The following is a 20,626-nucleotide window of genomic DNA, read 5'->3' as shown; positions in this document are numbered from 1 at the left end:
CACATCTTATTACATATAACCTGACCTGCTCTAGAGGCAAAATAGTAAACTCCATCAGGATTTCCTTTGTGGTGTCTTAAAGGGGTTGTCCACTTCTTTTACTGATGGTCTATACTGAGGACAGGCCATGTTTTTCTGATCAGCAGACATCCGATTGATCAGCTGTTCAGAAGTAGCTCGTCCTGGAAGTAGCCATCAGTATAAAAAAGGGAACCCGTCATCAACGTTATGCTGCCCATACTAACGGCAGTATAAAGTAGAGACGGGCGAGGTGATTTCAGCGTCTGTCATTTATAAGTAAGTGGTTGCCGAGAGCCGACATCACAATCATTGCAGACTGGGCCTGGAAAAGAGTCCTGGCCTCCGGAGAAGAGTCTCGACTATTGATGGATTCCTGCTGATGACTGACCGTCTCCTACCGAGTTTTCTCCATTTCTCTCTAGGAGAGAACTGCCAGTCATCAGCAGATGGACAGGATAGTGCAGGAGATTATAATAACCAGGACTCTTCTCAGGTAGATCTGACTCTCTACAAGGCCTGGGATGCAATGATTATGATGCTGGTTCTCGGCAACCACTTACTTTTAGCTCATGAGTGACACACCGCTGACATCAGCATTTCTGTCACTATTTTATGTTTCCCTCAGTGAGGTCAGCATAGCGTTGATGACGGGTTCCCCTTAAGTAATGAGATTCCAGCTTCAGTGCCAGCTGAGCCTCCACCTATACACCGAGCTAAAGGTGTGGATATTGGATATTTTTGTTATGATCCCCCTCAGGTAGGTGTCACTGCTCCCTTTTCACCCTCCAGTTCTGGTACTTACCTCCCTGTGTATATTCTACACACAAACCTGGAAGGATTCGGTTATACAGGAAGTGGGAGGAGTCAGATACATCTAAGATGGGCGGGGCAGAGGTCAGTGCATGCTCTCTGGTGCCCTCTACTGGCTGTGTCCTTCTATTCCTCCTGCAGGTGATGACTGAGGCTCACAGATCCCAGTTACTCAACCTGGGGAGGTAAGTACCGGCGTCAGCTCTTCACAGCCACATCAGGACCGGGGACGTCTGGGCAGCAGACATATCGAGATCAGCGTCTTCTAAGAACCCTAACCCTGCCTGATTCTTCAGTGCCGACGGGGTGCATCCACACCCCCACCTTTCCAGTTTTGATAAATCCCCACCCCCGCCCTATTATAAAGCTGCAGAAGTCGAGCTTGTAGAGAGACCCCAATACACAGACGCCATGTTCAGAATCCTTTATTATAATAGACAGTGGGACCGGCTACAGGAGGAATGACAGAGAGGGGCGCGATGCTCTGCTACTGGGTACAACAGCCGTGACACAGAATACCGCCAATGCGTGCTCCCTACACCCGCATATTATATAGATTTATGTCACCTGCTCCGCGCAGCTGGAATAAAGGACGACTGCGTCATGTACATCACTGGTCCAATAAAATACAACATAAAGTAGTCTCACAATCATGGACCCCGCAGCATCGGACGCTGCAAACGGAAAACGGGGCAGGGACAGGCGCCATACACGGCCGGGGCTGGTTCACTTCTAAATACGACTTCAGAGTCATCTCATGTCTTATACTCCAGTCACAGCCAGAGCTGCATTCCTGTCAGCAGTCAGGGTGCAGGACGGCACGTTGTTAACCCCCACCATCCCAGGTCAGTTTCTTTATGGTCAATGCTTTGCTTGGAGCATTGTGGGATATTTAGTACAGACAGGATAGGGGCAGAGTGTGCAGAGCGGTACGGGAGTTCAGCCATGCTGTCAGCACAAATGGCAGCCAGTCAGATTGTGAATGCAGCTCTGGTTGTGACTGGAGTAAAAGACACAATGCAAATCAAGATGGGGTTGGGTGCTGTTTCGGGAAGAAAGCGGCCATGTTGTTGACCTGTGACATGATATGTAGAAGTGAAGCTCCGAGTTGCGCTTATCCCTGAGTCTTTTCTCATACGCAGCCCCCGAGTGAACCCCCAGGGGGATACTTGGTCCTTCTCTCCTCCATTACATACCTCTGTCCTTATATACAGTCCGTGGGAGGAGAGAGGCGAAATAACGAGCATGTATCTCCACCCGTATCCTCCACACATCCCTGTAAACACGCAGCAGACAGGCGGCCTGGCGCCTTTCATCGTCCCTGGAGGTTATCTGCCAGCAGTGCATGATGGGAGGCGGAATACAGTCTACTGTCTGTGCCAAGATCCACTAAACAGTCTAAAAACCCCTACAGGTTGATAATTAGGAGCAATTCAATGTAACATGATAGGACACCAATATTAAAAAAAATTATAAAAAAAATTACAGTAAAAGGTTGGGGATAAGTGATCAATACAAACCGTGAGCAACGCCCCAACAACTCGCACCAATGCGGAGCAGAAAAGTGAGAGATACCTGAGGCCACCACCAGGGGGCGACAGAGTCACATGGTGCACTGGGGCAGTGGCCTTGGGGGAGGGGAATGAGGTCTAGGTGGGGAGATCCGGGAGAACGAACACTCAGATAATAAATTAGTTCCCTCTATGGATCCGTCCGTCACTTCTTCTTGGCCCGCTCAGCGCTGTCCAGGGCGGCCATGTTGCAGGAGGCAGTCACCAGGTGCAGCAGGCTGATCAGAGACTTCAGCAGAGACACCGGACAGCAGAGCCAGATGAGGAGGCGGAAGAGTCCGACCGCCCCGAGGGGCCCCAACGTGACTGCAGGGGAGAGAAGAAATCAGCATATGGCATCCTGCACAGCCAATGAGCCCACTCAGGGCCGGCTCCAGGACCATGTGGGCCCTTGGGCGATAAATCCCAGTGGGCCCCCTTGAGGCATTTTTTTTACATGTCCCCCTGTGGCTCCCACACTGTGATTTCAGCGTCTGTCATTTATAAGTTAAAAGTAATTGGTTGCCGAGAACCGACATCACAATCATTGCAGACTGGGCCCGGAGAAGAGTCCCGGTTATTGATGGATCCCTGCTCTCCTGCTGATGACTGACAGTCTTCTACCGAGTTTTCTCCCTTTTTCTCTAGGAGAGAACTGCCGATCATCAGCGGATGGACGGGGAGAGCAGGAGATTAGGAATAACCAGGACTCTTCTCAGGTAGATCTGACTCTTCTCAAGGCCTGGGACGCAATGATTATGATGCTGGTTCTCAGCAACCACTGACTTTTAGCTCATGAGGGACACACCGCTGAGATCAGCATTTCTGTCACTATTTTATGCTGCCCTCAGTGAGGTCAGCATAACGTTGATGACGGGTTCCCTTTAACGTATATGTTTTTTTACAATGGAACTGTACGGTGAACGGCCGGCCCTGTACGGCATCAGTCTGACGCCTCTGTTAATGTATGCATTAAAGGGGTTGGCCGCTCTGTTAGCGCTTATAAAAACTATAAAGAAAGTAGGGAGATATTACACTTACTAATATATCTTCTTAACCCCTTAAGGACCAGGCCATTTTTTGCAAATCTGACCAGTGTCACTTTATGTGTGAATAACTTTAAAACACTTTTACTTATCCAGGCCGTTCTGAGACTGTTTTCTCGTCACATATTGTACTTCATGACACTGGTAAAATGTAGTTAAAAAAAAATCTTTTTTATTTATAAAACAAATACCAAATTTACCAAATATTTGGAAAAATTTGCAAAATTCCAAGTTTCAATTTCTCTACTTCTATAATACATAGTAATACCTCCAAAAATAGTTATCAATTTACATTCCCCATATGTCTAATTCATGTTTGGATCATTTTGGGAATGCCATTTTATTTTTTGGGGACGTTACAAGGCTTAGAAGTTTAGAAGCAAATCTTGAAATTTTTCAGAAATTTACAAAAACCCCATTTTTAGGGACCACTACAGGTCTGAAGTCACTTTGTGAGGCTTACATAATAGAAACCACCCAAAAATGACCACATTTTACAAACTACACCCCTCAAGGTATTCAAAACTGATTTTACTAACTTTGTTAACCCTTTGGCTGGGTTCAGACCTGAGCGTATTTGATATGCGCGTTTAACGCACGTTTTTGAAGCGCGTTTTTATGCGCGTTTTTTGCAATAGTAAACACGCGTTCGACGCGCGTTTGTGTGATTGACTGCAGTGTCCTATGGCCACAAACACGCGTCAAAACGCCCCAAAGAAGCTCAAGAACTTGTTTGAGCGTAGGGCGTTTTTCAGCACGTTCAAACGCGCTGTAAAACGCTCAAGTGAGAACCAGAGCCACAGGGAAGCATTGGTTTTCATGTGTTGAGCGTTTTACAGCGCGTTTGAACGCGCTGTAAAACGCTCAAGTGTGAACCCAGCCTTTAGGTGTTCCACAAGAATTGACAGAAAATAGAGATAAAATTTCACTTTTTTGGCAGATTTTTCATTCGAATCAATTTTTTCCAGCAACAAAGCAAGGGTTAACAGCCAAACAAAACTCAATATTTATAGCCCTGATTCTGTAGTTTACAGAAACACCCCATATGTGGTGGTAAACCGCTGTACGGGCACACGGCAGGGCGCAGAAGGAAAGGAATGCCATACGGTTTTTGGAAGGCAGATTTTGCTGGACTGTTTTTTTGACACCATGTCCCATTTGAAGCCCCCCTCATGTACCCCTAGAGTAGAAACTCCAAAAAAGTTACCCCATTTCGGAAACTAATACGGTGGCAGTTTTGTTGGTACTATTTTAGGGTACATATGATTTTTGGTTGCTCTATATTACACTTTTTGTGAGGCAAGATAACAAGAAATAGCTGTTTTGGCACCGTTTTTATTTTTTGTTATTTAAAACATTCATCTGACAGGTTAGATCATGTGGTATTTTTATAGAGCAGGTTATTCCGGACGCGGTGATACCTAATATGTCTACTTTTTTTTATTTATGTACGTTTTACACAATTATTTCATTTTTGAAACAAAGAAAAATAATGTTTTAGTGTCTCCATAGTCCATGAGCCATAGTTTTTTCAGTTTTTGGGCGATTATCTTGGGTAGGGTAGGATTTTTGCGGGATGAGATGACGGTTTGATTGGCACTATTTTGGGGTGCGTATGACTTTTTGATCGCTTGCTATTACACTTTTTGTGATGTAAGGTGAAAAAAAATAGCTTTTTTGACACTTTTTTTTTTTACGGTATTCACCTGAGGGGTTAGGTCATGTAATATTTTTATAGAGCAGGTTATTACGGACACGGCAATACCTAATATGTGTAGTGCATTTTATTTAAAAAAAAATAAAAAATCAGTGATAAATGTGTTTTTTATTTTTACTTTCTTTCACTTTTTTTTTTTTTTTTTATTTGACCCAGACCCACTTGGTTCTTGAAGATCCAGTGGGTCTTATGTCTGTATAATACAGTACAGTACACTATATAGGGTACTGTACTGTATTTTCACTTTACAAAGTCTGATCAGACTTCTGCCTTTAGCAGAAATCTGATCAGTATCATGGACAGCAGGAAGCCTGTGAAGGTGTCCGGTTGCCATGGCAACCATCACTCGCTGCCACAACAGAGCAGTGGGTGATGGGGAGGGAGGGGGGCCGCCTCCCTCTCCCATCGGGGGCTGAAAAGGCACAGCAGCACCCGATGGGAGAGGGAGGGAGCTCCCTTCCTGTTAACTCCTTCCATACAGCGGTCCCTATGGACCGCGGCATGGAAGGGGTTAAACGGCTGACATCACAGCACAGATGTCAGCCGTTTCAAGCAGAGTGCCAGCAATGTGCTGACACTCTGCTTGATAACCACTCGGCCATCCTGAAAATGAGAGGGGGCGGGCGAGATGATCGTGCGCCTGCCCGCCACCCCAGCACTGCCCGCCGCCAGATAACAATGAGGGCTGCAGGGGGTGGGGGTTAAAAATTTACATTTAGGTCATTTTGAAGTTTCTGATCCCCGTGCTCACGGACAGCGGGGATCAGAAACTTCCGAAAGTGCTGCAAACCGCAGGTCTGAATTGTGCCAGGGTGCCTGCTGATTGAGTTCAGCAGGCACCCAGTTCTGATCACCGCCCGCCGCGCAGATCTGTCTGGTTTTCCTGCTATTGGCAGCCACGCCCCCTCCCGTCCTGCTCTCACCACGCCCCCCTCCCGTCCTGCTCTCACCACGCCCCCCTCCCGTCCTGCTCTCACCACGCCCCCTCCCGTCCTGCTCTCACCACGCCCCCCTCCCGTCCTGCTCTCACCACGCCCCCCTCCCGTCCTGCTCTCACCACGCCCCCCTCCCGTCCTGCTCTCACCACGCCCCCCTCCCGTCCTGCTCTCACCACGCCCCCCTCCCGTCCTGCTCTCACCACGCCCCCCCTCCCGTCCTGCTCTCACCACGCCCCCTCCCGTCCTGCTCTCACCACGCCCCCCTCCCGTCCTGCTCTCACCACGCCCCCCTCCCGTCCTGCTCTCACCACGCCCCCCTCCCGTCCTGCTCTCACCACGCCCCCCTCCCGTCCTGCTCTCACCACGCCCCCCTCCCGTCCTGCTCTCCCCCCCCCCCCCCTCCCGTCCTGCTCTCACCACGCCCCCCTCCCGTCCTGCTCTCACCACGCCCCCTCCCGTCCTGCTCTCACCACGCCCCCCTCCCGTCCTGCTCTCACCACGCCCCCCTCCCGTCCTGCTCTCACCACAGCAGTCACTGGTCTCACCATCTATAATTGTGCGCCCTCTCCTTCCCGCACTCTGTATATGGTGATATGTGACCCCCACCACTGCATATAGAGATCCGTGACCCCCTGTACACTGTGTACAGTGATCCGTGCTAATGGTAGCCCACGAGTGCCGCTGGAAATCCACTCCGGCCCCATTTACTTTAATGGGGACAGGTCGGAGATGCGGCTGCAGCACGGCAAACATGTCGAGAGGCGGCCAGACAAAAACGGCAGTGTGCTGGGTATTAGTGAATGTGGCCGGGGTGGACTTCCGGCGGCACTCGTGGGCTAGCGCTAGCACGGATCGGGCAACAAAGCAAGGGTTAACAGCCAAACAAAACTCAATATTTATGGTCCTGATTCTGTAGTTTACAGAAACACCCCATATGTGGTCGTAAACTGTATACAAATTTATTCGTTAGAGTTCTTGTGCAACAAAGATCTGTCCCCCCCGCTCAACAGCCCCCTCCCCCGCTCCATAGCCCCCCTCCCCCGCTCAACAGCCCCCCTCCCCCGCTCCATAGCCCCCCTCCCCCGCTCAACAGCCCCCCTCCCCCGCTCCATAGCCCCCCTCCCCGCTCAACAGCCCCCTCCTATGGCCGTCTGTGCACCTACACAGAAATCTATGACCGCTCAGAGCTGCTGTGGATTTCTGGCTTCATTTGAGTCCGAAAACTGGCAATAATTAACATAAATTTGTTGGGGCGACTGGTCAAGCCCCCTCCCGGACATTGTCACACCATTTTTTTTTTCTTTTTAAAGGCACAGTTAAGTCGCAAACATATAGTTTGAAACTTTTTAATGCCACTTTCAGAAACAAGGGAAATGATAAATCTCCCCTCTATTCATTCTGTTCATGGCTTACATCCAGTGGTGCAACTAGAAATGACTGGGCCCCACAGCAGCTTTATGAACAGGGCCCCCTCCTCCAGTAACATATACCCATATATACAGTACAGACCAAAAGTTTGGACACACCTTCTTATTCAAAGAGTTTTCTTTATTTTCATGACTATGAAGGCATCAAAACTATGAATTAACACATGTGGAATTATATACATAACAAACAAGTGTGAAACAACTGAAAATATGTCATATTCTAGGTTCTTCAAAGTAGCCACCTTTTGCTTTGATTACTGCTTTGCACACTCTTGGCATTCTCTTGATGAGCTTCAAGAGGTAGTCCCCTGAAATGGTTTTCACTTCACAGGTGTGCCCTGTCAGGTTTAATAAGTGGGATTTCTTACCTTATAAATGGGGTTGGGACCATCAGTTGCGTTGAGGAGAAGTCAGGTGGATACACAGCTGATAGTCCTACTGAATAGACTGTTAGAATTTGTATTATGGCAAGAAAAAAGCAGCTAAGTAAAGAAAAACGAGTGGCCATCATTACTTTAAGAAATGAAGGTCAGTCAGTCAGCCGAAAAATTGGGAAAACTTTGAAAGTAAGGGCTATTTGACCATGAAGGAGAGTGATGGGGTGCTGCGCCAGATGACCTGGCCTCCACAGTCACTGGACCTGAACCCAATCGAGATGGTTTGGGGTGAGCTGGACCGCAGAGTGAAGGCAAAAGGGCCAACAAGTGCTAAGCATCTCTGGGAACTCCTTCAAGACTGTTGGAAGACCATTTCAGGGGACTACCTCTTGAAGCTCATCAAGAGAATGCCAAGAGTGTGCAAAGCAGTAATCAAAGCAAAAGGTGGCTACTTTGAAGAACCTAGAATATGACATATTTTCAGTTTGTTTCTATAAGTAATATCAGGAAGTATTACTTTACTGAGAGAGTAGTGGATGCATGGAATAGCCTTCCTGCAGAAGTGGCAGCTGCAAATACAGTGGAGGAGTTTAAGCATGCATGGGATAGGCATAAGGCCATCCTTCATATAAGATAGGGCCAGGGGATATCCATAGTATTTAGTATATTGGGCAGACTAGATGGGCCAAATGGTTCTTATCTGCCGACACATTCTATGTTTCTATGTATATAATTCCACATGTGTTAATTCATAGTTTTGATGCCTTCATAGTCATGAAAATAAAGAAAACTCTTTGAATGAGAAGGTGTGTCCAAACTTTTGGTCTGTACTGTACATGTACCTGTCACCTGTACATTGTCTGGGGCACTTTGGATTTTTGATATTTATGGTGGCCAACCCCTTTAAATGGATGGCAAAAATGTGATGTGAACCCAGCCTTAGTGTCAGAATACGCACTAGTACACAGCGGGGCGGAGAGGGAGACCGCCATGTACTGAGAGCGCACAACCTGATCCTGGTGGTCAGGGGTGAGGACTGTGTCTTCCAAGGATCATTTATCTATTGGGAAATACAGGGCCCAGTACAATACACTAGAGTCTATATCCTATGACGACATTGGCCCTACCCTGGAATAATAATACAGTTAGGGGGTCATTTATTGAACAGAAATACTCCTATATTAGGTGTATTTATGACACAGATTGTGGCGCAAAGATCCTTAGCACTGCAATCTGCGGCTTTTCCCCACTCACGCCAGGTCTAAAAAAGGAGGCGTGGGCAGGGAAGGGGATACAGTTATTAGATACCACCGCCATACAGTAACTGCATAGCACCACCACACAGTGACCGGATACCACCGCCATACAGTCACCGGATAGCACCGCCATACAGTCACCGGATAGCACCGCCATACAGTCACCGGATAGCACCGCCATACAGTCACCGGATAGCACCGCCATACAGTCACCGGATAGCACCGCCATACAGTCACCGGATAGCACCACCACACAGTGACCGGATACCACCGCCATACAGTCACCGGATAGCACCACCATACAGTGACCGGATAAAAGGGTATAAGAGGGCACAGTATAGGTAATGACTAGGGGCATTGTACAGGGTATGCTAATGCAGGATATAATGGGGCATAGTACAGGGTGGGGGGCACAGACACATGACCCTGAGACATTAGAAGGTCCTTATGGTGCATGCGGTTTACACACCGGGGCCCTGGATGGACAGAAGGGTGACACAGCAAGTAGGTGGAAGGGGCTCAGAGGATGCTCCCTTGCTCCAGTCTGAAGCTGCGTAAGTGGAAGGACTGCAGCTCCCTGCGCTCCAGCAATGAGCGCTTCCATCTGTATTGATGGAAGCACTCATAGCAGCGCAGTGGGCCCCCCCCAGGAGCAGTTGTCCCCGGCACTTGCCCGGGAATGCCGGGTGCTGACGCCGGCCCTGAGCCCACTTATATCTCTGCACCCCCTGAAAAATAAAACCAGAGAACAGCGCCCACCTGCTGGTCCCTCGGTGAAGTGCAGCAGGTACAACATGCAGTAGAAGAGTTCATTCCCGGCACACATGAGGAACAGGACAGGCTGCGGGAAAAAAGACGGGTCAGTAACTCAGGAGAACTAACCGAGACTCTCCCCCCAAATATTACCCCGCACACATACCCGGGAGGTGTAATACAGCCGCAGCACAGGGTTCCCCGACAGGTCGATAGTCTTGTGGCTGTCGCTGCCATTCAGGATTGAGCTGGGGAGAAAGATGTAAAATCAGACTGCTGACAACAGACAACCATGGTTGTGACCCAGAGCAGTTGTCATTCGCTTCTCCCACTGCTCCAATCTTATATGCACTATCCAACAGGGGGCGACAATGAGCACAGGAGAAAGCTGTAAAGAGGGTAATAAATCAGTGGACGTCCTGTGGGGCGATGGGAGGGAAGTAAGAATAAAGGTTCTACCTACTGCGTAAGATGTCTCATGGAGCCCCCCTTTAATATCAGGACTTTTCAGTGCACAGAGACCAAAGTCCAGCCTGAGCGGCCGGTGACACCTGAGATGGGGGGGGGGATCTCATACATGAACTGGATACTACAGACAGCACAGAATTTACCTAATAAGGGGGTGACCTGAACTACAACCACCAGCATCCTGTGCCCCCACCATACACATAGCATACCTGTGGAGGTGCAGCCAGTGACTGGCAATGTCCAGGCTCATGCTCAGCTGGAATAGCAGGGTGTACGATGGGTACAGCAGGGACAGATTGACCAGGAGACACATGGTGGCACAGCGGTCGGTCAGCATGTCCAGCATGGCTCCAAACTTGGTGCCTGGGGAAGAGGAACATGATAGATTTCTGCTCTTGTCTGTCATCTAAATGCATCACCGATCCAGGACCCTGATCACTGGCCCCAGTGACATCCCTCACAGCCTCACCTTGGTTAAGTGCTCGTGCTGCATGTCCATCAAAGGCGTCCAGGAGGCCGCTGAGCAGGTAGAAGGTGGACGCCACCAGGGGGGAGCTCGGCATGAAAAAGAAAGCAACAAAGGCAAAAAGTATCCGGGCATAACCTGCAGAGGAGACATCACAGCCATGAGGGAGGAAATCCTGTATGACAGCCCCTGGAACCAAAGCCCAAATTATGTGTCTGCCCACCGCTGAACCACACTACACACTGAATGTACAGATATGATCTACACGGTGTACAGAAATCACATTACTGATTATCCTCCAGAGCTGCACTCACTATTCTGCTGGTGCCGTCACTGTGTACATACATTACTTATCCTGTACTGATCCTGAGTTACATCCTGTATTATACTCCAGAGCTGCACTCACTATTCTGCTGGTGCCGTCACTGTGTACATACATTACTTATCCTGTATTATACTCCAGAGCTGCACTCACTATTCTGCTGGTGTAGTCACTGTGTACATACATTACTTATCCTGTATTATACTCCAGAGCTGCACTCACTATTCTGCTGGTGTAGTCACTGTGTACATACATTACTTATCCTGTACTGATCCTGAGTTACATCCTGTATTATACTCCAGAGCTGCACTCACTATTCTGCTGGTGCAGTCACTGTGTACATACATTACTTATCCTGTACTGATCCTGAGTTACATCCTGTATTATACTCCAGAGCTGCACTCACTATTCTGCTGGTGCAGTCACTGTGTACATACATTACTTATCCTGTACTGATCCTGCGTTACACCCTGTATTATACTCCAGAGCTGCACTCATTATTCTGCTGGTGCAGTCACTGTGTACATACATTACTTATCCTGTATTGATCCTGAGTTACATCCTGTATTATACTCCAGAGCTGCACTCACTATTCTGCTGGTACAGTCACTGTGTACATACATTACTTATCCTGTACTGATCCTGAGTTACATCCTGTATTATACTCCAGAGCTGCACTCACTATTCTGCTGGTGCAGTCACTGTGTACATACATTACTTATCCTGTACTGATCCTGAGTTACATCCTGTATTATACTCCAGGGCTGCACTCACTATTCTGCAGGTGCAGTCACTGTGTACATACATTACTTATCCTGTACTGATCCTGAGTTACATCCTGTATTATACTCCAGAGCTGCACTCACTATTCTGCTGGTACAGTCACTGTGTACATACATTACTTATCCTGTACTGATCCTGAGTTACATCCTGTATTATCCTCCAGAGCTGTATTCACTATTCTGCTGGTGCAGTCACTGTGTACATATTACTGATCCTGAGTTACATCATGTTTTATACTTCAGAGCTGCACTCACTATTCTGCTGGTGCAGTCACTGTGTACATACATTACTTATCCTGTACTGATCCTGAGTTACATCCTGTATTATCCTCCAGAGCTGTATTCACTATTCTGCTGGTGCAGTCACTGTGTACATACATTACTTATCCTCTACTGATCCTGAGTTACATCCTGTATTATACTCCAGAGCTGCACTCACTATTCTGCTGGTGCAGTCACTGTGTACATACATTACTTATCCTGTACTGATCCTGAGTTACATCCTGTATTATACTCCAGAGCTGCACTCACTATTCTGCTGGTGCAGTCACCGTGTACATACATTACTTATCCTGTATTATTGTCTCGGTCCCTCAGGTGACTGATGTCAGGAAATCAAGGAGACTGGCAGAGCGTGGAGGAATCTAACAGCCTCCTTGATTTCTCTTGATTCAGTGTTGATAGTGTTAATGACCACTTCTATTTTCTCAGCTGTTGCTCAGTGGTCATTACTTCTACCCTTTATAGTCTCACCCCACCCTTCTGACTATGCGGTTGATAGCTTCATTTGGGTTTGGCTGAGCTGGTGTGAGATCCTCACTGGTGTTCCTGTTCTTCCATCTCTACAGAAGTTAAGTGTCAACTTTGTTTGTTATATTCCCTGTTGTTGTATCTGGGCCTGAGACAGAGACTTCCATTCGCCCATCTGGGGAGGAATGGGTTGTCTCTGGTCCTATACTTATTCCAGGGCCTTATAGGGAAATCAGGGACTAGGTATCCTGCTTATCAATATACATACCTTCAAGGTCTATTCATATAGATAGGTAGTCAGAGTAGATTAGGGTTGTCTAGGAGGTGACCTGTTCCTTCCCTAGTTTCCAGGCCCAGTTACTGTTCCCCTTCCCTCCTGTGTTCAGTGTGAAGTTTCCTCTACACACTGATCGTGATATTATCAACCGCCACAAAAAACGCCATTTTGTTCAGGTAGTGCAGCTATGGATCCTATCTCTGTACTGGTCGAGCAGCTGCAGGGACTGTCTTTGGCGGTAGCTGACCTCCGCGTGACAGTCTTACGGATTCAGAGACCACAGGCGGCTGGTTCCCATGGTGGGTACCAGGCCTGCCCTGAACCTAAGGTTGCCCTCCCGGACCGATTTTCTAGGGGTAGTGACAATTTCATTCGATTCAGGGAATCGTGTAAATTGGACTTTAAGTTGCGTCCATACTCTTCTGGGGATGAGTGTCCACAGGTCCATGATCATTTCTAAGGATGATGGACAGTCTTGGGCTTTTTCTCTGTCCCTCCAGTCGGTAGATGAATGTTTTAGAGCCTTGGGTCTTATTTAGGATGACCCGGATCGGATCTCTAAGGCTGAGACCAAGATACGTGGATTACGGCAGGAAGAACGCTCCGCGGAGATCTATTGCTCTGAATTTAGGAGATGGGCTACGGATACGGAGTGGAATGATCCTGCTCTCCGTAGCCATTTCTGTCAGGGTCTATCTGAGAGGCTGCAGGACGCGTTGGCCTTTCATGAAAAACCTGAGTCTTTGGAAGCAGCCATGTCCCTTGCTATACGTCTGGATAGACGCCCGAGGGGGAGATCTAAGGGTCCTCATCCTCAGGAAGTACTGTCCAATAAGGTGGCGGCTTCCTTTGACACTTATGGTAAAGATACTGCTGTGGTTACGCCTTGTGAGGAGCCTATCCAGGTGTGGGGAGCTACTCTTGGGGCTGCTGGTAAGAGCTCTGGTCATATGAAGGGAGTCTGTTTTTGTTGTGGAAAGAAGGGACATTTCGTGAATATTTGTCCGTACATTCAGCGTCAAGGAGTACACAAAAAAAAAAAAACGCTTAATCCCCAAATTGCTATTGGTGGTGTGGGTGGGGAGCAAGAAAACGTACTTTTGTCATTTACTGGTAGTACCCGATTTCTCCTGCCTGCTGAGGTGGCGCTACAGTCCAATACTGTGGAAATCGAAGCATTTATCGGGCAGGGGTTAACCTGATTGATGGACAGTTTGTTGGTATCCATGGGTTGACTGCTAATGCACTAGAGAAAAGCATTTCTGTCTTTGCAATCGATTCAGCACCTCTCACCCAAAAATGCCTGTCGCAGGTGGTAAATGACATCCATTTAAGAGTAGGTGATTTCCACCAGGAATCTGTCTCGTGTTATCTGTTGGAGGGTCTACCTGCTCCGATGGTGTTGGGCTTACCATGGTTAAGCAAACATAACCCTACCATCGACTGGCAAGCGAGACAGATTCTCGATTGGAGTGATTTTTGCATGGACAACTGTCTTATTGCGTCTTTCTCTGTGGTCACCACTAAAACTGTACCCGCGTTTATTTCTGAATTTTCTGATGTGTTTTCTGAGAGCGGTAACCAGGAGTTACCCCCGCATCAGGAGTATGATTATCCCATCAATCTTATCCCTGGAGCTAAATTGCCCAAATCTCGGTTGTATAACCTTTCGGAGCCCGAAAGAAAGGCTATGCGAGAGTATATCACCGAGAGCTTGGCGAAGGGTCATATCAGACCATCCAAATCCCCAGTGGCTGCTGGGTTGTTCTTTGTAAAAAAAAATAAAAAATAAAAAATAAATAAATAAAAATAAAAATAAAGATAGTACCACGAGACCATGCCTGGACTTCCGTGAGCTCAACTGTATTTCCGTCCGTGATCCTTACCCCCTTTGATTCCGGATTTGTTTAGTCAGATTGTTAGTGCCAAGGTGTTCTCTAAATTGGATCTGAGGGGGGCATAAAATCTGGTAAGGATCAAGGAGGGGGATGAATGGAAGACCGCATTTAATTTAATTCTCAAGCTCCTAGTCCTATTTTGTCTGAAGGGATAGTCATATCTGTCCTATATCCTGATCTTGAGGCTAAGGTGTTGGAGGCCCAAGAGGATGCACCAGACTCTTGTCCTCCAGTGAAATTGTTTGTTCCTTCAGACTTACATCACAAGGTGTTTGAGGAACATCACTGTACTGTCTAGGCTGGACACCCTGGGAGCAGATCCACTGCTTATCTCATCTCTCGCAGATTCTGGTGCCCGGGGCTGCGTAAGTGTGTTGAGGTGCTAAGGTGACACATACTTGGCATTCTGGATCTCTTCTTCCATTACCCATCCCGTCCAGACCTTGGACTCATTTGTCCATGGACTTCATCACGGATTTACCAAATTGTTTGGGAAAAAAACGTGATCCTGGTGGTAGTTGATCGGTTTAGCAAAACGGCGCATTTTATAGCATTGCCTGCTCTACTTAATGCCAAGACTCTTGCACAGGTGTTTGTCGATAACATCATGAAACTACATGGCATTCCCTCTGATGTGGTGTCCGATCGGGGAACTCCGTTTGTTTCCAGATTCTGGAAAGGGTTCTGTACTCGTCTGGGGGTACAATTGTCCTTCTCTTCGGCTTTTCATCCTCAGTCGAATGGACAGACGGAGCGCACTAATCAGAATCTGGAGACTTACTGGAGATGTTTTGTTTCGGAGAACCAGGAGGAATGGTCTTCATTTTTGTCGTTAGCTGAGTTTGCCATTAATAACCCTAGACTGGATTCAACTGATAAGTTGCTGTTTTGGGGGCATATGGGTTCCATCTACAGTTTGGCACATTTTCTGGTTCTCAAACTTCCGGTATTCCTGAGGAGGAACGATTTTCCTCTTCTTTGTCTTCAATATGGAGGAAACTTCTAAATAACCTGGAAAAGATGGGCAACAGGTATAAGCTCAGCTGACAGGAGACGTATGAGTGGTCCGGACCTGAGAGTGGGTGATTCTATGTGGCTGTCTACAAGAAACATTAAGCTTAAGGTACCTTCTTTGAAGTTGATCCCAAGATTTATTGGTCCATATAATATCACTGCCATTGTTAACCCTGTAGCCTTCCGTCTTGAACTTCCTCAGGCTTTGAAAATTCCTAACGTATTTCATAAGTCGTTGTTAAAGAAATGTGTTGAACCTGTTGAGTCGTCCTCCTTGCCTCCCGCTCCTGTCATGGTGGACGGCAATTTAGAATTTCAGATCAGCAGGATTGTGGACTCCTGAGTTCTCCGGAGATCCCTCCAGTATCTCGTTCATTGGAGAGGTTACGGACCAGAGGAGAGGATGTGGGTTCCATCGGCCGATGTTAATGCAAATCGTCTGGTGAAGGCCTTTCACAGAGCCCATCCTGATAAGGTCGGTCCTGGGTGCCCTGAGGTCACCCGTAGAAGGGAGGGGGGGGGGGGTATTGTCACGGTCTCTCAGGTGACTGATGTCAGGAGATCAGGGAGACTGGCTGAGCGTGGAGGAATCTAACAGCCTCCTTGATTTCTCTTGATTCAGTGTTGATAGGGTTAATGACCACTTCCCTTTTCTCAGCTGTTGCTCAGTGGTCATCACTTCTACCCTTTATCGTCTCACCCCACCCTTCTGACTATGCGGTTGATAGCTTCATTTGGGTTTGGCTGAGCTGGTGTGAGATCCTCACTGGTGTTCCTGTTCTTCCATCTCTACAGAAGTTAAGTGTCGCATTTGTTTGTGTTTGTTATATTCCCTGTTGTTGTATCTGGGCCTAAGACAGAGACTTCCATTCGTCCATCTGGGGAGGAATGGGTTGTCTCAGGTCCTATACTTATTCCAGGGCCTTATAGGGAAATCAGGGCCTATGTATCCTGCTTATCAATATTCCTACCTTCAAGCTCTACTCATATTGATAGGTGGTCAGGGCCCGGATTAGGGTTGTCTAGGAGGTGACCTGGTTCTTCCCTAGTTTCCAGGCCCAGTTACTGTTCCCCTTCCCTCCTGTGTTCAGTGTGGAGTTTCCCCCACACACTGATTCGTGACAATTATACTCCAAAGCTGCACTCACTATTCTGCTGGTGCAGTCACTGTGTACATACATTACTTATCCTGTACTGATCCGGGGTTACATCCTGTGTTATACCCCAGAGCTGCACTCACTATTCTGCTGGTGCAGTCACTGTGTACATACATTACTTATCCTGTACTGATCCTGAGTTACATCCTGTATTATACTCCAGAGCTGCACTCACTATTCTGCTGGTGCAGTCACTGTGTACATACATTACTTATCCTGTACTGATCCTGAGTTACATCCTGTATTATACTCCAGAGCTGCACTCACTATTCTGCTGGTGCAGTCACTGTGTACATACATTACTTATCCTGTACTGATCCTGAGTTACATCCTGTATTATACTCCAGAGCTGCACTCACTATTCTGCTGGTGCAGTCACTGTGCACATACATTACTTATCCTGTACTGATCCTGAGTTAAATCCTGTATTATACTCCAGAGCTGCACTCACTATTCTGCTGGTGCAGTCACTGTGTACATACATTACTTATCCTGTACTGATCCTAAGTTACATCCTGTATTATACTCCAGAGCTGCACTCACTATTCTGCTGGTGCAGTCACTGTGTACATACATTACTTATCCTGTACTGATCCTGAGTTACATCCTGTATTATACTCCAGAGCTGCACTCACTATTCTGCTGGTGCAGTCACTGTGTACATACATTACTGATCCTGAGTTACATCCTGTATTATACTCCAGAGCTGCACTCACTATTCTGCTGGTGCAGTCACTGTGTACATACATTACTTATCCTGTACTGATCCTGAGTTACATCCTGTATTGTACTCCAGAGCTGCACTCACTATTCTGCTGGTGCAGTCACTGTGTACATACATTACTTATCCTGTACTGATCCTGAGTTATATCCTGTATTATACTCCAGAGCTGCACTCACTATTCTGCTGGTGCAGTCACTGTGTACATACATTACTTATCCTGTACTGATCCTGAGTTACATCCTGTATTATACTCCAGAGCTGCACTCACTATTCTGCTGGTGCAGTCACTGTGTACATACATTACTTATCCTGTACTGATCCTGAGTTACATCCTGTATTATACTCCAGAGCTGCAATCACTATTCTGCTGGTGCAGTCACTGTGTACATACATTACTTTTCCTGTAGTGATCCTGAGTTACACCCTGTATTATACTCCAGAGCTGCACTCACTATTCTGCTGGTGCAGTCACTGTGTACATACATTACTTATCCTGTATCATACTCCAGAGCAGCGCTCACTATTCTGCTGGTGCAGTCACTGTGTACATACATTACTTATCCTGTACTGATCCTGAGTTACATCCTGTATTATACTCCAGAGCTGCACTCACTATTCTGCTGGTGCAGTCACTGTGTACATACATTACTGATCCTGAGTTACATCCTGTATTATACTCCAGAGCTGCACTCACTATTCTGCTGGTGCAGTCACTGTGTACATACATTACTTATCCTGTACTGATCCTGAGTTATATCCTGTATTATACTCCAGGGCTGCACTCACTATTCTGCTGGTGCAGTCACTGTGTACATACATTACTTATCCTGTACTGATCCTGAGTTACATCCTGTATTATACTCCAGAGCTGCACTCACTATTCTGCTGGTGCAGTCACTGTGTACATACATTACTTATCCTGTACTGATCCTGCGTTACATCCTGTATTATACTCCAGAGCTGCACTCACTATTCTGCTGGTGCAGTCAGTGTGTACATACATTACTTATCCTGTACTGATCCTGAGTTACATCCTGTATTATACTCCAGAGCTGCAATCACTATTCTGCTGGTGCAGTCACTGTGTACATACATTACTTATCCTGTAGTGATCCTGAGTTACATCCTGTATTATACTCCAGAGCTGCACTCACTATTCTGCTGGTGCAGTCAGTGTGTACATACATTACTTATCCTGTACTGATCCTGAGTTACATCCTGTATTATACTCCAGAGCTGCAATCACTATTCTGCTGGTGCAGTCACTGTGTACATACATTACTTATCCTGTATCATACTCCAGAGCTGCACTCACTATTCTGCTGGTGCAGTCACTGTGTACATACATTACTTATCCTGTACTGATCCTGAGTTACACCCTGTATTATACTCCAGAGCTGCACTCACTATTCTGCTGGTGCAGTCACTGTGTACATACATTACTTATCCTGTATCATACTCCAGAGCTGCACTCACTATTCTGCTGGTGCAGTCACTGTGTACATACATTACTTATCCTGTACTGATCCTGAGTTACATCCTGTATTATACTCCAGAGCTGCACTCACTATTCTGCTGGTGCAGTCAGTGTGTACATACATTACTTATCCTGTACTGATCCTGAGTTACATCCTGTATTATACTCCAGAGCTGCAATCACTATTCTGCTGGTGCAGTCACTGTGTACATACATTACTTATCCTGTAGTGATCCTGAGTTACACCCTGTATTATACTCCAGAGCTGCACTCACTATTCTGCTGGTGCAGTTACTGTGTACATACATTACTTATCCTGTATCATACTCCAGAGCAGCGCTCACTATTCTGCTGGTGCAGTCACTGTGTACATACATTACTTATCCTGTAGTGATCCTGAGTTACACCCTGTATTATACTCCAGAGCTGCACTCACTATTCTGCTGGTGCAGTCACTGTGTACATACATTACTTATCCTGTATCATACTCCAGAGCTGCACTCACTATTCTGCTGGTGCAGTCACTATGTACATACATTACTTATCCTGTACTGATCCTGAGTTACATCCTGTATTATACCTCAGAGCTGCACTCACTATTCTGCTGCTGGTGGTGAGATTCCCCAGCTTGCTCGCTATCTGTACCATTACCTATGGACGGATCATTTCACATACACCCGTGTTTGTCCCTTTTAACAACCTGAACGCTCCTAAATATCGCATCGAGGGTAAACTGTTCGATGTGTGGCCGATATCTGCCGAAACTGAAGGGGGTGAGGCTATTCCCGACATTATCCAATCCCAATGACAGCTGCACTTAGTCCCGGGAGAGCCCGCACGAGGCTGTCACCCGGTAACCCGCGCCCCTCCCGCTGCTTACCGATCAGGTTGGGCACAAATAGGAAAATGTTCTCCTCCGCCATCTTGTTTGATGACGTCAGCGGCCGGACTCTGGAACCCTAGCAACCGTTGCAGGATAGAGCGCCCCTCGCAGGATCATCGAAAGCGCCGTAGAAGGGTAGAGTGTTTCCTAAAAGATGATAGAGAGCTTGGAAGGAGGAGAGAGCGTCTTCTAGTAGCGGTCATACAGAATAGCTGCTCTTAGCTAAACCTTTGGAAAGCAGCAGCGACACCTGCTGGAGATAAGCTAGCACTACATGCAGATGCTGCAGGAGCAGCTGTGATACGGTGACAGGGTCAGACCTCCTGATAATGGCGGCTTCTTCTTAGTTTCCTTGCAGAGTCATTCAGATTCAGCTCCACCAAGTAATATAAATATATAAAACATCAGCCATCCAGATTTGGGCTCAGCCCTGGTCACACAGTCCGTATCTCGCGGCCATCTCCGTATTGCAGTCCATAAACCACAGATCTGCAAAATATGGACTCCTGCATT

At 47.2% G+C, this 20,626-nt stretch overlaps 1 protein-coding gene across 2 annotated transcripts; it reads right to left on the bottom strand.

Moving 5' to 3' along the window:
- Positions 1–1,240: 1,240 nt before the first annotated feature.
- CDIPT (CDP-diacylglycerol--inositol 3-phosphatidyltransferase) lies at positions 1,241–20,254 on the bottom strand. Of its 2 annotated transcripts, none has more exons than XM_040439222.1 (6): positions 20,111–20,247; positions 10,833–10,967; positions 10,573–10,726; positions 10,062–10,143; positions 9,902–9,983; positions 1,241–2,708 (listed from the first exon to the last, which is right to left on the bottom strand). In XM_040439222.1, exons 1-6 carry the CDS (start codon positions 20,151–20,153, stop codon positions 2,548–2,550), a joined length of 657 nt encoding a protein of 218 aa, XP_040295156.1. In that variant the 5' UTR covers positions 20,154–20,247; the 3' UTR covers positions 1,241–2,547. The 2 variants fall into 2 exon arrangements, with proteins under 2 accessions (XP_040295156.1, XP_040295155.1); XM_040439221.1 differs by lacking the exon at positions 1,241–2,708 and adding an exon at positions 9,209–9,809 and having other exon boundaries at positions 9,844–9,983; positions 20,111–20,254.
- Positions 20,255–20,626: the final 372 nt, after the last annotated feature.

The sequence above is a fragment of the Bufo bufo genome, chromosome 7, assembly GCF_905171765.1.
Source record: "Bufo bufo chromosome 7, aBufBuf1.1, whole genome shotgun sequence".
In the NCBI taxonomy this organism is placed as follows: Eukaryota; Metazoa; Chordata; class Amphibia; order Anura; family Bufonidae; genus Bufo; species Bufo bufo.
The sequence above is the reverse complement of the archived record's forward strand: the minus strand, read 5'-3'. Positions and strand labels throughout refer to the sequence as shown.